This window comes from Trematomus bernacchii, unplaced genomic scaffold (genome assembly GCF_902827165.1).
Source record: "Trematomus bernacchii unplaced genomic scaffold, fTreBer1.1, whole genome shotgun sequence".
Lineage (NCBI taxonomy): Eukaryota > Metazoa > Chordata > Actinopteri > Perciformes > Nototheniidae > Trematomus > Trematomus bernacchii.
Genome location: NW_022987564.1, coordinates 1,127,245 through 1,139,660, shown reverse-complemented (window position 1 = coordinate 1,139,660; position 12,416 = coordinate 1,127,245). Strand labels below are relative to the sequence as shown.

The 12,416-nt window shown below is 40.7% G+C and overlaps 1 protein-coding gene across 1 annotated transcript in view; it reads right to left on the bottom strand.

The window, feature by feature from the left end:
• Nucleotides 1–4,694: 4,694 nt before the first annotated feature.
• Nucleotides 4,695–12,416, bottom strand: part of LOC117478001 (serine incorporator 1-like) — a 16,673-nt gene continuing 8,951 nt past the window's right edge. Inside the window, exons 4-10 of the mRNA XM_034124853.1 lie at nt 12,378–12,416; nt 11,771–11,908; nt 10,539–10,708; nt 9,983–10,073; nt 7,933–8,092; nt 6,703–6,915; nt 4,695–5,633 (exon numbers count right to left, since the gene is read on the bottom strand). The exon at nt 12,378–12,416 is cut by the window's right edge and continues 41 nt beyond it. Of these exons, the coding sequence (XP_033980744.1) occupies nt 5,495–5,633; nt 6,703–6,915; nt 7,933–8,092; nt 9,983–10,073; nt 10,539–10,708; nt 11,771–11,908; nt 12,378–12,416 (950 nt within the window). The 3' untranslated portion in view covers nt 4,695–5,494. The remainder of the gene's footprint in view (nt 5,634–6,702; nt 6,916–7,932; nt 8,093–9,982; nt 10,074–10,538; nt 10,709–11,770; nt 11,909–12,377) is intronic.

The following is a 12,416-nucleotide window of genomic DNA, read 5'->3' as shown; positions in this document are numbered from 1 at the left end:
TCACCTTTATCTCACCAAATAGCGACAGGAAAAATACTCTAATCAATAATACCCCACCATGTCACACCATGTGGACATTTACAATAAAATAAATCCTTAAAATACATGTTAACATTTCCATTAAACCCTCAGTGATACATTAATGAGCTTACATTACCTGCAGGATCAACTTCTCTGCGCTGCAGCGGACAGCGTTTACAAGCTGCGTCAAGTCAGCGCCATTCAGCAACACTACACCGGAAGTGTGACGCCTTCGAAATAAAAGCGGGGCGTAGATCAGATACTTTATTGATCCCAAATTGGGACTTTTTGCGTTACAGCAGCATGTTAAAACAAAGGCATTGCACATCATTTGAAGAAAATAGTAGAAAATAAACCCACATAAAATATAAACATATCAAAATATAAAATAAAACTGAATTAAAAAGTCAAATAAAAGTAATACTTTAGAGTATTTCTTCCAATACTGATAATAGTCCGGTCTGTCTTCACTTGTAATTAATAAATACATACATAATAATGTGTTAAATACATTATTATTCAGCAGTTTTCGGTTTTCCTTCAAAGCGTCGTGTTCTTATTATTAAAGCTAACGTGTAGCCTTATTTTGAAAACCGGAAGTCCTATATGACATTTTAGCTAGCTTGACGCTTTTAGCATTAACACCTTACTCACCTAGGATTACCGTAAATATGCTAATGTACAGTAACACGTTTAGCTGCTAATATCTGACTCAATAATTGTTTGTTTTGTGTTTTATATCAGCTCACTTTTTAACCGGGAATAACGTAAGAGAGGAATCCTCTTTAACGTTGATGCTGCATATTTACAAACAGCATTTCCGGGTAAAACTTTTTTCAACGACAGACATTGAACGTGGCTACGCAGCTTTCTATTGGGAAAATACAACAAGGAGGCGTTTGTTGTCGATACAAAAACTACGTAATTCACAGCTACGTGGGAAAACATGCATACACAATGGGAAATAAACATCACATTTGTCTTTTTATTTATATTTATCACTTACAAATTATGTTTAATAGGTTATGCTATTTTAGTGTCATGAATAAACCAAGTATAAAAGGCAGGAATGTTAATAAAAAGCCATCAATACCTGTGAATTTTAACTTTTAAAGATACAATCAACTCATTTCTGGTTCTTATGGACATAAAACCTTCAAATACATAAATCTAGCAAATTATTTAAGTTGCCATTACATATAATATTTATTTAAAATATGATGAGGTTCTTTATGCACGTAATTTGGCTTTCTCAGTGTCTCTTAAACCACATTGTAATATGAAATAAAATATAAAAAGGATGCAGCCTGCCCAAGTAGAACTTGAATCACAAAACACCAGCTAAACATGACCTCATTATTAATGTGCTCTCATCCGAATAATTAACTCATTAATTATTCAATAACTATTCAATTCTATCATTTATTTTATTGATTTGAATATGTAAAACATTACCTATAAAGCCTAAATGGGCAGGGTGCCTCCTATGTTGCAGATCCCGTATTCTAAAATCATACTTTTATCTCCTAGCGTTCGACTCCTTATCTGGCTGATAGTGCCTATGCCTATGTATTTGTTTATGTGTGCATATGAGCTGTGTGTATTAACGTTTACGCCGGTGTTACTCTTAGTTACTTATTGTATTTAAGGTTGTGTTGGCTACCTGCTCTGTTCTGTACAGCACTTTGGTTAATATGGGTTGTTTTTAAATGTGCTTTATAAACACATTTGATTGATTGATTGACCTCTAATATCTAATAACACCTATAACACACATTGGTATTAATGAAACTGATAGTACACACTACTGTCCATCCCATTGTAATGATTGTATTACTTCATGAATTTAATTTAACAGAAAACATTCAATATAATTATATTGACATGAATATATATATGTAAACATAAATACAAAACTTATATTTAAGATGATTTTATATATATCATTAAAACGAAAACAAATATTACAATTAATAAACATATGATTGTTGAAAATGATATCTATGGTAAAGCGTTCGCCGAAAAGTACAAGATACACAACCTTACTGTTTTAAATAAACCGTGTAATACAGTAATCAGTGCACATTATGTATAATAATAATCTTATATAGTCAAATGTTGTTAAATGTGTCAGGATGAATTATCTAAGTGTCAAACGGATCACTTGTAACTTAGATACCTGCAATAAAGTATAAATACACTTTAAAAATCTTACCTTTTTCTGCATCAACCTGTGATATGAGGTGAGTTGATCCTCATGGAGCCTCTGAGGAACACAGAGAGCCTTCAGGTGTCGGTGCCGCACTCAGACTGTTTTCTACCTGTTGCCAGGTGCCTTAAAGCCTCTGAGGAGGAGGAGGAGGAGGAGGGGGTTGGAGCTGTTGGGAAATTATGATGAAGATCCCCCAGGGCCAATGAGATCTCATAACTAACGGTCTTATGCAATGATCAGAGCGTCGTGGTTATATAAGAGCGGGAGGTCAGCCGCTCACAGCTGGCTGGGGACTTCCTCTGTCACCACAACAAAGTGGGTCATCACAGCAGGGGGTCTGCATCACTGTGAGCAGAGAGAAGGGGGTCCCTGACACTATATGAGAGGGGGGGGGGGGGCAGATTGATGGAGGGGTTACAGATATTAGCGGTCACTTTGCAGAATTAGCTTGCCGAGTGTTCTGTATGTCAACAATCAGCTTAAAGGAAACACTAACTCTGATTGGTTCCTGGTGTTTTGGTTCATCCTGTTATCTGATTTGTTCCCAGAATACCTGGCTTTCACCATTCCAAAATAAAACGATTTTGGACTACAATAAAGAGTGACCTTAGTTAGATTCAAACACTATGCTCAACGTAGCGTCCCGGGATTTGCTCCAAAAACACATATTTACTCAGAAATCTAGATTTGTGTAACTGGTTCCCACTGCATGCTGGGTATCTCTTCAAGGTTCAAGGTTCTTTATTTGTCAAACGAACATAGCTACAGTGTAATTATGCCGATGAAAATCTTGTGTCACAGGCTTCTCCAACAGAGCAACACAAAACACAGATAAACAGAAAATATAGTGCAAGTAAATAGTAAATACAAAAAGAAAAAATAGTTTAAAAAGTGAAATAGTGCAATAAGAGTCTATATGCAAGTTATTGAAATAGGATATAGGTAAATAGATAAATAATTTCTAAGTAGCAGCCAGATGAATATTGTGGATGTTGTTTCAGCAGTTCAGGTGTTTAACAGTCTTATTGCCTGTGGGATGAAACTGTCCCTGAGTCTGGTGGTTTTAGTCCGGATGCTGCGGTACCGCCTGCCAGACGGCAGCAGACAGAACAGTTTGTGGCTGGGGTGATGGGGGTCTTGTATAATCCGGAGGGCTTTCTTCCTGAGCCGCTGGGAGTAAAGGTCCTCCATGGATGGCAGCTCCGTCCTGGTGATGTTCTGTGCAGTTTTCACCACCCTCTGTAAAGCCTTACGATTGAGGGCGGTGCAGCTGCCGTACCAGGCCGTGATGCAGCCAGTCAGGATGCTCTCTATGGTGAGGTCTGGGAAGCGCTTTGTGAAACCTTCTGTGCATCAAGGATTTATATAAACAAAGTTGTATTGATTTTGACTGATTCATCGATTGACATTGTTTGAAAAGTGGCTGAAACTGAAATAAAAAAACAAATACTTTTGTTTAACTAGTAAGTTGCTACCGATTGGTCAGAGCCGTTATTTGTGATATAATGAGAAACAGGTAGGGGGAAGTTATAGAGGGTATCCAGTGGCGATCCTAGAGTCGGTGGGGGCCCTAGGCAAACATTCACTGGGGGCCCCTCGAACCAGCTTTTCATCACCACGCACAGCCGACAGCCTGGAGCGGAACAAGGCAACAAAACTTAAGATGAGAAGCAGCATTTTACGGCGCGCTATGCATGGGGCCGCCTTGAGGGGGTTTCCCGACATGTCGTTGCAGTAAATTAAAGGGTGTTTCATGTTGTCGTTGCTGTGGACCTTCTTAATCTACCTTCTTTGGGGGCCCCCTTCTGGTCCGGGGCCCCAAGCAGTTGCCTGCCTTGCCTGTTCGCAAGGTGCGCCCCTGAGGGTATCCCATGTTTAAAAAAAAAATACAGCAACTGAGTGTGTGGAAGTTTTTTACATTTTTACACAAAACAAGCCTGTGAACATAGTGAAGAATAATGAAGTGTGTGTTCAGCTCCTCCTCATGCTGATCTTGTGATATTGGGGAAAAGAAACACACACATGCCTCTGTATGATTTTCTGCAAATGAATTTATATTTATTTATAATTCAGGTTCAATGTTGTCATTAGATTATAAGATAAAACATCATTGTTAATTGTATTGGAACTAATACCTAAATGTCAAACTAGATCCAGATTTTATGACTAAATGAACCCTAAATACCAAATTCAATGTTGATTTTAGAGAATTTGTTTGCAGTAAATACAAAAAGGTAGTGGTTTCAGACATCAAATAATAAATATACATGTCCTGCAAATAAATCTTTTAAACGACAATATTATTTGAGGGAAATTTGGGATATATGTGGTTTGAAGTCAATATATTTTACTCAAACACATACCTACAAATAAAAAGGGAAAGCGCTAAAAATGATCCAGGATAAAGAGAGTAATTTGATGTGCAGCAGCGCCCTCTGCAGGACAGAAAAGAGGCCTACAATCACATTAAAGAGAACTTTATTGATTATAATGAAACATACATTTTAATCGTAGAAGTCACTTTACACCAAAGACTTTAAAAATGCTCCTTCTGAAAAGCTTGTGTGCAAAATATAATAACGCACTAACAGTACAAAAGTGGACAAGCTGTGTCATTAAAAAAAGGCATAACTTGAATAATCTTAGACGACACCTTTGCATGAAATAAAACTGATTTTAACAGAATGGTAAAAAAGTAGAAACAACCATAACGTGAGATAAACTCTTTAAAGGGCATCATTAAAAGGTTAATTTGGTCCAGTAAAAAGGCAGGTAGTGCTCTGATATAATCATCGTAACAGTGTGAAAATGACCCGACAGCTCATTTACTATTAATGGCTTCTGGTAAAAAAAACTAAGCATATCACCATTATATTCTCCCATTTTAACTGTGGAGGTACAAGTTAGGGCTCCACAATGAATCAACATGTTGGATGAAGGCAGACAAAGTGTTTAAATGTAATATTAAATGAAGTTGTGTGCAGCTGCAGAGATATCCCGGCCTATAAATTATAATCTACAAACTTAACAAATCATATATTCTTGGCAGAGATCCTCTTCACCAATCATCATTTTATAAAAACTACAAAAAAAAGATCAATCCATCCAATATCCTGATTGTGAAACCTTATTTTTCACCAAATTGTGCAGCCCTAACGCAAGTAAATACAATCAATTGGAAGCTAAAGCTGTGTTTGTTCAAGCGGTGCATATAGCCTGCACATGCTAACGTGCTAGCTGCTGCTGTGTGTCACCGTGGTTTCAGCTGAAGTCTCGGTCGGACAGGATCACCGGGGCGATGAGCGTCCAGAGGAAGATGGCCAGGCCGAACCAGCTGGAGCCGATCTTCACCCACACCGAGGGCATGGTGCTCTTCATCGTCTCGTAGGCCGCGTCGGGCCTGGGGAACCAATCAGGGAGGAGGAGTCAGCAGTGGATCGAATTTAATCCATGCATTGTGGCTTGTTAGATGTAGCAGTCATCACATACAGAGCATTTGGTACAACGAGTTCCTGAACAGTGTCCTTCACATGCTGATATCCAAGAGAGGGAGTTACACAGTCACAAGATGGAGGAATAGAAAGCAGTATTCAATGTTTACTTCAGATTAGCTCCACGTCAGAAATGATCATGCTTGTCATATGTCTCTCTCCATAGAGGCTGAATCATCATGTTAATCACATAGCTATCATATGCCTAAAACAGTCCTGATGCTCTTCTAGGTAATCATACATCCTGTCATGCACACAGCTGCAGTCGGGATACCTTTGTTATCATGTGTGCTCTGATATTGGAAGAGGACATTCAGTGTTTTCAGTATGTAAATGTCTATGTCGGGAAAATCAAGTACAAAATTGTCCCGTAATGTTACAACCTGCCGACACGAGGCTCCCTCTGTCTTATGTGCTTTCTCTGTGACGTAGGAAAATGTGTTGGGTATGTTTTTTCACCAGGAGTTAAATAGAGTGGTGCAGGAATGAGTCCTAAATGAGTCAGCATTTTATCACTTCCTGTCCCCTTCGTCTGGAAGTCAATGTTTTTTTTTTTTTTAATGGGTTGCTAGTCTGATATACGTCAGCAAATACCTAAATGAGACGACTAAACGTCATCACACCCAACATTAGCCGCCTTTAGCTTAGCGATGGTGACGGGAAGTCATGTGACCGTGCTGTAGTTCCTTTATAGCCTAATGTTAGCTTCTTAACTCAGAAATCTTAAAGTGGAGACAATATGTGGAGATTATTATATTTTATTTTCTAAAAAGGCCAAAATCCCATTGTTTTTGTGGAGGGAGCGATGCTTACTTTCGCTTCGACCTGCACAAATACGTCATCACTGCACCACTCCATGGTTTGTATCCACAGGAAACACTAATGCATTTTCTTTTTATTGAGATATAAAACATATATTGTGGCAAAAACTAACCAGATATCTTTTTATAAGCAGAAGGATAAATAAAGGATACTTACATGTACCAGTTGGTGAGGGTCATCATGATGTAGAGCGAGGCGAGGCAGAGGCTCAAGTGGAAGAAGGAGTAACTGTAGGTGACCGCTTCCTCCTCGTTGTCCACGGCGCGGTGCACCCCGTCCTCCCCCGTCTCAAAGCTTTCGCTCGTCAGACCCTGGACCTCCTCCGTCCGCATCAGCTTGTTCACTGCGGTGTTGTTGGAGGAGCGGATACTGAGAGAGCAAAGGATGTTGATTTGAAGGTCCCCTATTATACTGTTTTTCATGTGTTTGGTGTTTGGCTCCAAACACCAAACAGATCATTGCAGCATCCCATAATCCCCTCTGTTTCAGCCCTGTTTTAAAAGTGCTGATTCTCTGTCTGTTACTTTAGATGAAAAGGAGCCCCTCCCCACGCCCCTCTGAGAGATATTTGGTTACAAAGAACACAATGGTGCTCTAGGAGGACATTCAGGTGATAAGGTGGGGGGGGGGGGGGTTACCTTGGTTGGTGATTGGCTAATGGTTACACAAGCCAAAAATCGTTATGACATCATAAAGTGGCCAAAATCTGATCAGCTCATTTTCAGACAGGTTTTTATATAAATGGATCAGGATAAAAAGAGAGAGAATCTTTTTTCCTGAAACTTTCAGAGTCTCTTTACACAGAGGGGACACATGTTGATGTAGAAAAGACATGAAGAAGAGGGGACACATGTTGATGTAGAAAAGACATGAAGAAGAGGGGACACATGTTGATGTAGAAAAGACATGAAGAAGAGGGGACACATGTTGATGTAGAAGAGACATGCTCCCATCGCTATGTGATAGAGGTGGCTTCCAGACAAACACATACAAAAAACAAGCACTGAAAAGCTGCAGAAGTTTTTAGCGCTTTTACTGTTGTAATGTTTCCAGAATCTGGGTTTTAAATCATGCAGAACGCCCCAAAAACACTATTTTAATACTTAAAACAAATGAGAAAAACAGAATAAACGTATATTTTTGCAGTGGTCTCCTTTTATAGAAATGATCCTTCATAGAAACTCTCATTTAATGTTCAAGCAACACGACAAACTGACAAAACCAGCACTGATTTTTCCAACTCTCACTGATGTTTCAATCGTTGTTTTACGGACGAAAAAAATACAAATAGTGAGATTTCAGACAGTGTTGTAAGAGCATTCTAAAAATGTCTTCTTATAAAAGGCACATTGGAGCCTACAAACCACAGCATTTAGAGTAATGTACCTGGCGTAGAGAGTACAGAACAGGAAGATGACCAGCCCCACGATGCCCTGGGCGTCCCACCACTGGACAGAGCCGGGGGCCGTGGTGGGGGCCGGGCTTGGAGCTGGAGTCGCCAGAGGGTCCATCACCAGGTTGAGCAGACTGGGGTTACAGTTACGGTCTGCAGTGGAAACACAAAGAGAAATATTACAACTACTGTCACAGCTGCAGGGGCTGGGGTATTCTATTTATGTATCCTTTTAGTGGTGCAGGAATAAGTCTTAAACCCTGAAATTAGTCAGCATTTTATCACTTCCTGTCCCTTAGTCTGGTAGAAATTGTTAGTGTTTTTGGTTGTTAGCCTGAAATAAGGTCTGTGGTTAACACAAGGTGAAGAGATTTTTACACCATAAAATACGTCAGTAAATACCCCAAAGGTGAATTTAAAAACAGCGGTTTCTAACAAGTGTCTAAATGAGACGACTAAACATCATCACGCCCAACATTAGCCGCCTTTAGCTTAGCGGTGGTGAAGTGAAGTCATGTGACCGTGCCGTAGTTCCTTTATAGCCTAACATTAGCCGCCTTTAGCTTAGCGGTGGTGACGTGAAGTCATGTGACGGTGCTGTAGTTCCTTTATAGCCCAACATTAGCCGCCTTTAGCTTAGCGGTGGTGACGTGAAGTCATGTGACCGTGCTGTAGTTCCTTTATAGCCCAACATTAGCCGCCTTTAGCTTAGCGGTGGTGAAGTCATGTGACCGTGCTGTAGTTCCTTTATAGCCTAACATTAGCCGCCTTTAGCTTAGCGGTGGTGACGTGAAGTCATGTGACCGTGCTGTAGTTCCTTTATAGCCCAACATTAGCCGCCTTTAGCTTAGCGGTGGTGAAGTCATGTGACCGTGCTGTAGTTCCTTTATAGCCTAACATTAGCCGCCTTTAGCTTAGCGGTGGTGACGTGAAGTCATGTGACCGTGCTGTAGTTCCTTTATAGCCTAACATTAGCCGCCTTTAGCTTAGCGGTGGTGACGTGAAGTCATGTGACCGTGCTGTAGTTCCTTTATAGCCCAACATTAGCCGCCTTTAGCTTAGCGGTGGTGACGTGAAGTCATGTGACCGTGCTGTAGTTCCTTTATAGCCCAACATTAGCCGCCTTTAGCTTAGCGGTGGTGAAGTCATGTGACCGTGCTGTAGTTCCTTTATAGCCTAACATTAGCCGCCTTTAGCTTAGCGGTGGTGACGTGAAGTCATGTGACCGTGCTGTAGTTCCTTTATAGCCCAACATTAGCCGCCTTTAGCTTAGCGGTGGTGAAGTCATGTGACCGTGCTGTAGTTCCTTTATAGCCTAACATTAGCCGCCTTTAGCTTAGCGGTGGTGACGTGAAGTCATGTGACCGTGCTGTAGTTCCTTTATAGCCTAACATTAGCCGCCTTTAGCTTAGCGGTGGTGACGTGAAGTCATGTGACTGTGCTGTAGTTCCTTTATAGCCCAACATTAGCCGCCTTTAGCTTAGCGGTGGTGACGTGAAGTCATGTGACCATGCTGTAGTTCCTTTATAGCCCAACATTAGCTGCCTTTAGCTTAGCGGTGGTGAAGTCATGTGACCGTGCTGTAGTTCCTTTATAGCCCAACATTAGCCGCCTTTAGCTTAGCGGTGGTGACGTGAAGTCATGTGACCGTGCTGTAGTTCCTTTATAGCCTAACATTAGCCGCCTTTAGCTTAGCGGTGGTGAAGTCATGTGACCGTGCTGTAGTTCCTTTATAGCCCAACATTAGCCGCCTTTAGCTTAGCGGTGGTGACGTGAAGTCATGTGACCATGCTGTAGTTCCTTTATAGCCTAACGCTAGCTTTTTACTTCAGAAATCATAATGTGGTGTTAATATGTGGAGATTTTCCTGCTGAACAAAACGTGTAAGTATCATAAACGTTTGTTTGCCACAAAGATTCTTTTCTGCAATAATCCAAAATATGGAAAAATCCTATCGTCTTTTTTCTTGCTCTTTAACTTCCGAGGTTTCCTACAGAAATAGCTCCTCGCTGCCCCGCTCTCTAACAGGCTGTGGGGACGTACTGGGGTTGTTGCTCATGGCCGACCAGGTGATGTACATGGTGTAGAGCGAGATGAAGGAGGCCTGCAGCAGGCCGGAGCTGGGCTGAGCGTCCTGTGGAGACATGAGGGAATACATCAGAGTGCAACTAAAACAAAACTCTCTTCATAGAGTGCCACAGTGACGCGTCCTAAAACCCGGAAGCAAACTCCTTCCGGTTCCTTCGACAAAAAACAATGCAATTTCTCCATAGGATTTCCACATGTCTACCCTACTTTTATAACTTTCTAATCATAAATCTAACCTCTAATCTAACTTACTTCCGGGTTTTAGGACCCCCCAGATTTCTTGTGTAATACTGTTGGTACTTCTAAAAGAAAGACAGGATCTAAAAGTCCTTGTTATGAAATGACAGGCAGTCAGTGGTGTATGTAGGGGGCAGGTTACGTAAAGCCTTGTAAATCATTAAAAGCACTTTAAAATCAGTTATAGAGGTATGGTATTAAACACGAAGGGAACAACATACTATAATTGAGAGGCATTAATAGTGATATTGTATTTAAACTTGTCTTTTATTACCTGGACTTTGGGCACGATGGACACGACGGACACGATGATGCAGAAGATGAAGTTGAGGCTGATGAAGACTTTGTGCTCCGTGCAGTCGTCGGGTTTGGTGTAATAAACGTAGAAAAGCACGACGCAGGTGAACGCCAGGGCGTAGAAGATGACGGTGACCGTGAGCAGAGCTGTGGAAAACATCAGTAACAATCACATGAGGGCTGACTTATATAGGGTTCATCTGCTTCATGCATTTTGACTTATTTAACTCTATTACTATCTACGCCGGGATCCTGAGTCGTGGCTGATCCTGTTGCTGTGGTCCTGTGTCCTGGATCCTCTATCCTGAGTCCTGGATCCTCTATCCTGAGTTCTGATTTGAGTCCTGGACTTCGAGTCGTGGCTGAACCTGTCACTGTGGTCCTGCCTGACTCTCATCATACTACTTCCCTGATGGCTCCCACAGGATTGTTGACATCCTCGTGGATTCATCTTCTTATTATAGACACATGCATTTCCAAACATTCGGTCTACCTATGCTGTAAAATGTATTATCTCTTCGATTTACACACGGCATCTATTGCACGTCTGTCCGTCCTGGGAGAGGGATCCCTCCTCTGTTGCTCTCCCTGAGGTTTCTCCCATTTTCCCCTTTAAACTGTGGGGTTTTCTGGAAGTTTTTCCTTGTACGATGTGAGGGTCTAAGGACGTCGTATTGTCATACTGATATTCTGTACAAACTGTGAAGTCCACTGAGACAAATGTAACATTTGTGATATTGGGCTATATAAATAAACATTGATTGATTGATTGATTGATTGATTGACTATTACTCGACCAATATTAATGCAATATTTGCAAAGAAACATTGCTTTGTTCATGATTTGAGTGATTTATTGTTGAACTGTTTAAATTCTGATAATATGAAACCTGCCATGGGAGAAATTGAGTGAGAATGCTATTTTTTTTTAAATGAAAACTGACATGAATACATTGAACTACAGGGATTGCCTGGGGCGGCATTGGCTGATGGGGGAAATAAGGCGTATACCATCATAGGGTCAGTGGTTTGAAGCGTCTTGTGGGAAGATATCTCAAATTGCTTTAATAAGCACGTCTACGATAAGTGTTTGTACGTCGTTTCGGAGCGTCAGCTAAATATCATGTAGTGGAATGAAAACCATTGGGAAAACTCTCACTTGTAAACGTGCACTTTTAAAGGTTTATTGGAGTTAATTTTGGATAAATACCTGCGTACCAGAACTTGGAGTTCCCTTCATCGGCCTTCTGAAGCCAGGACTGGTTCCAGGAGTGAGCGAAGTCCACGAGGAGGATGAGCTGCACCGCGATGAAGAAGAACGAGCCCACCATGCCGAAGTAATACCACACTGAGGGGGGGCAGAAAGAGATTAACAGGATGTATTCATAAGGTAATTCGACTATGATAGATCATTTACAGTGATACACCAGAGAGCAGTAGAGTGTAGGTCATCATTTATCAGATCTAGTTGTAACATAACATGATGTTTTAGCCAATTAACAAAATAAACAATCTTCCCCATTTCCATTAATCACATTGAGGTTAGAGGCGGTCATTTAGAAGCAAAATCAATGAGCTACGATGGGAGGTTGACCTGCGACGTATGCAAATATTAAACCTGAGTTTTTGTAAGAAAATGACCTGTTCTTTGTATTTAACTTTATCAACACAAGCTTTTTTTTTTAAAAACAAAAACTTATTTTCATTTAGCAAAAGAAAAAAACGTAAACCTAAAAATGATGTTATGATGAATTAATTTCATACAAAACAGACATAAAAATCATACATGTTGTAGATAAATACTACAAAAACACTACCTGTGTTAAAGATGCCGTCGGGGATGAAGAACGCTCCCA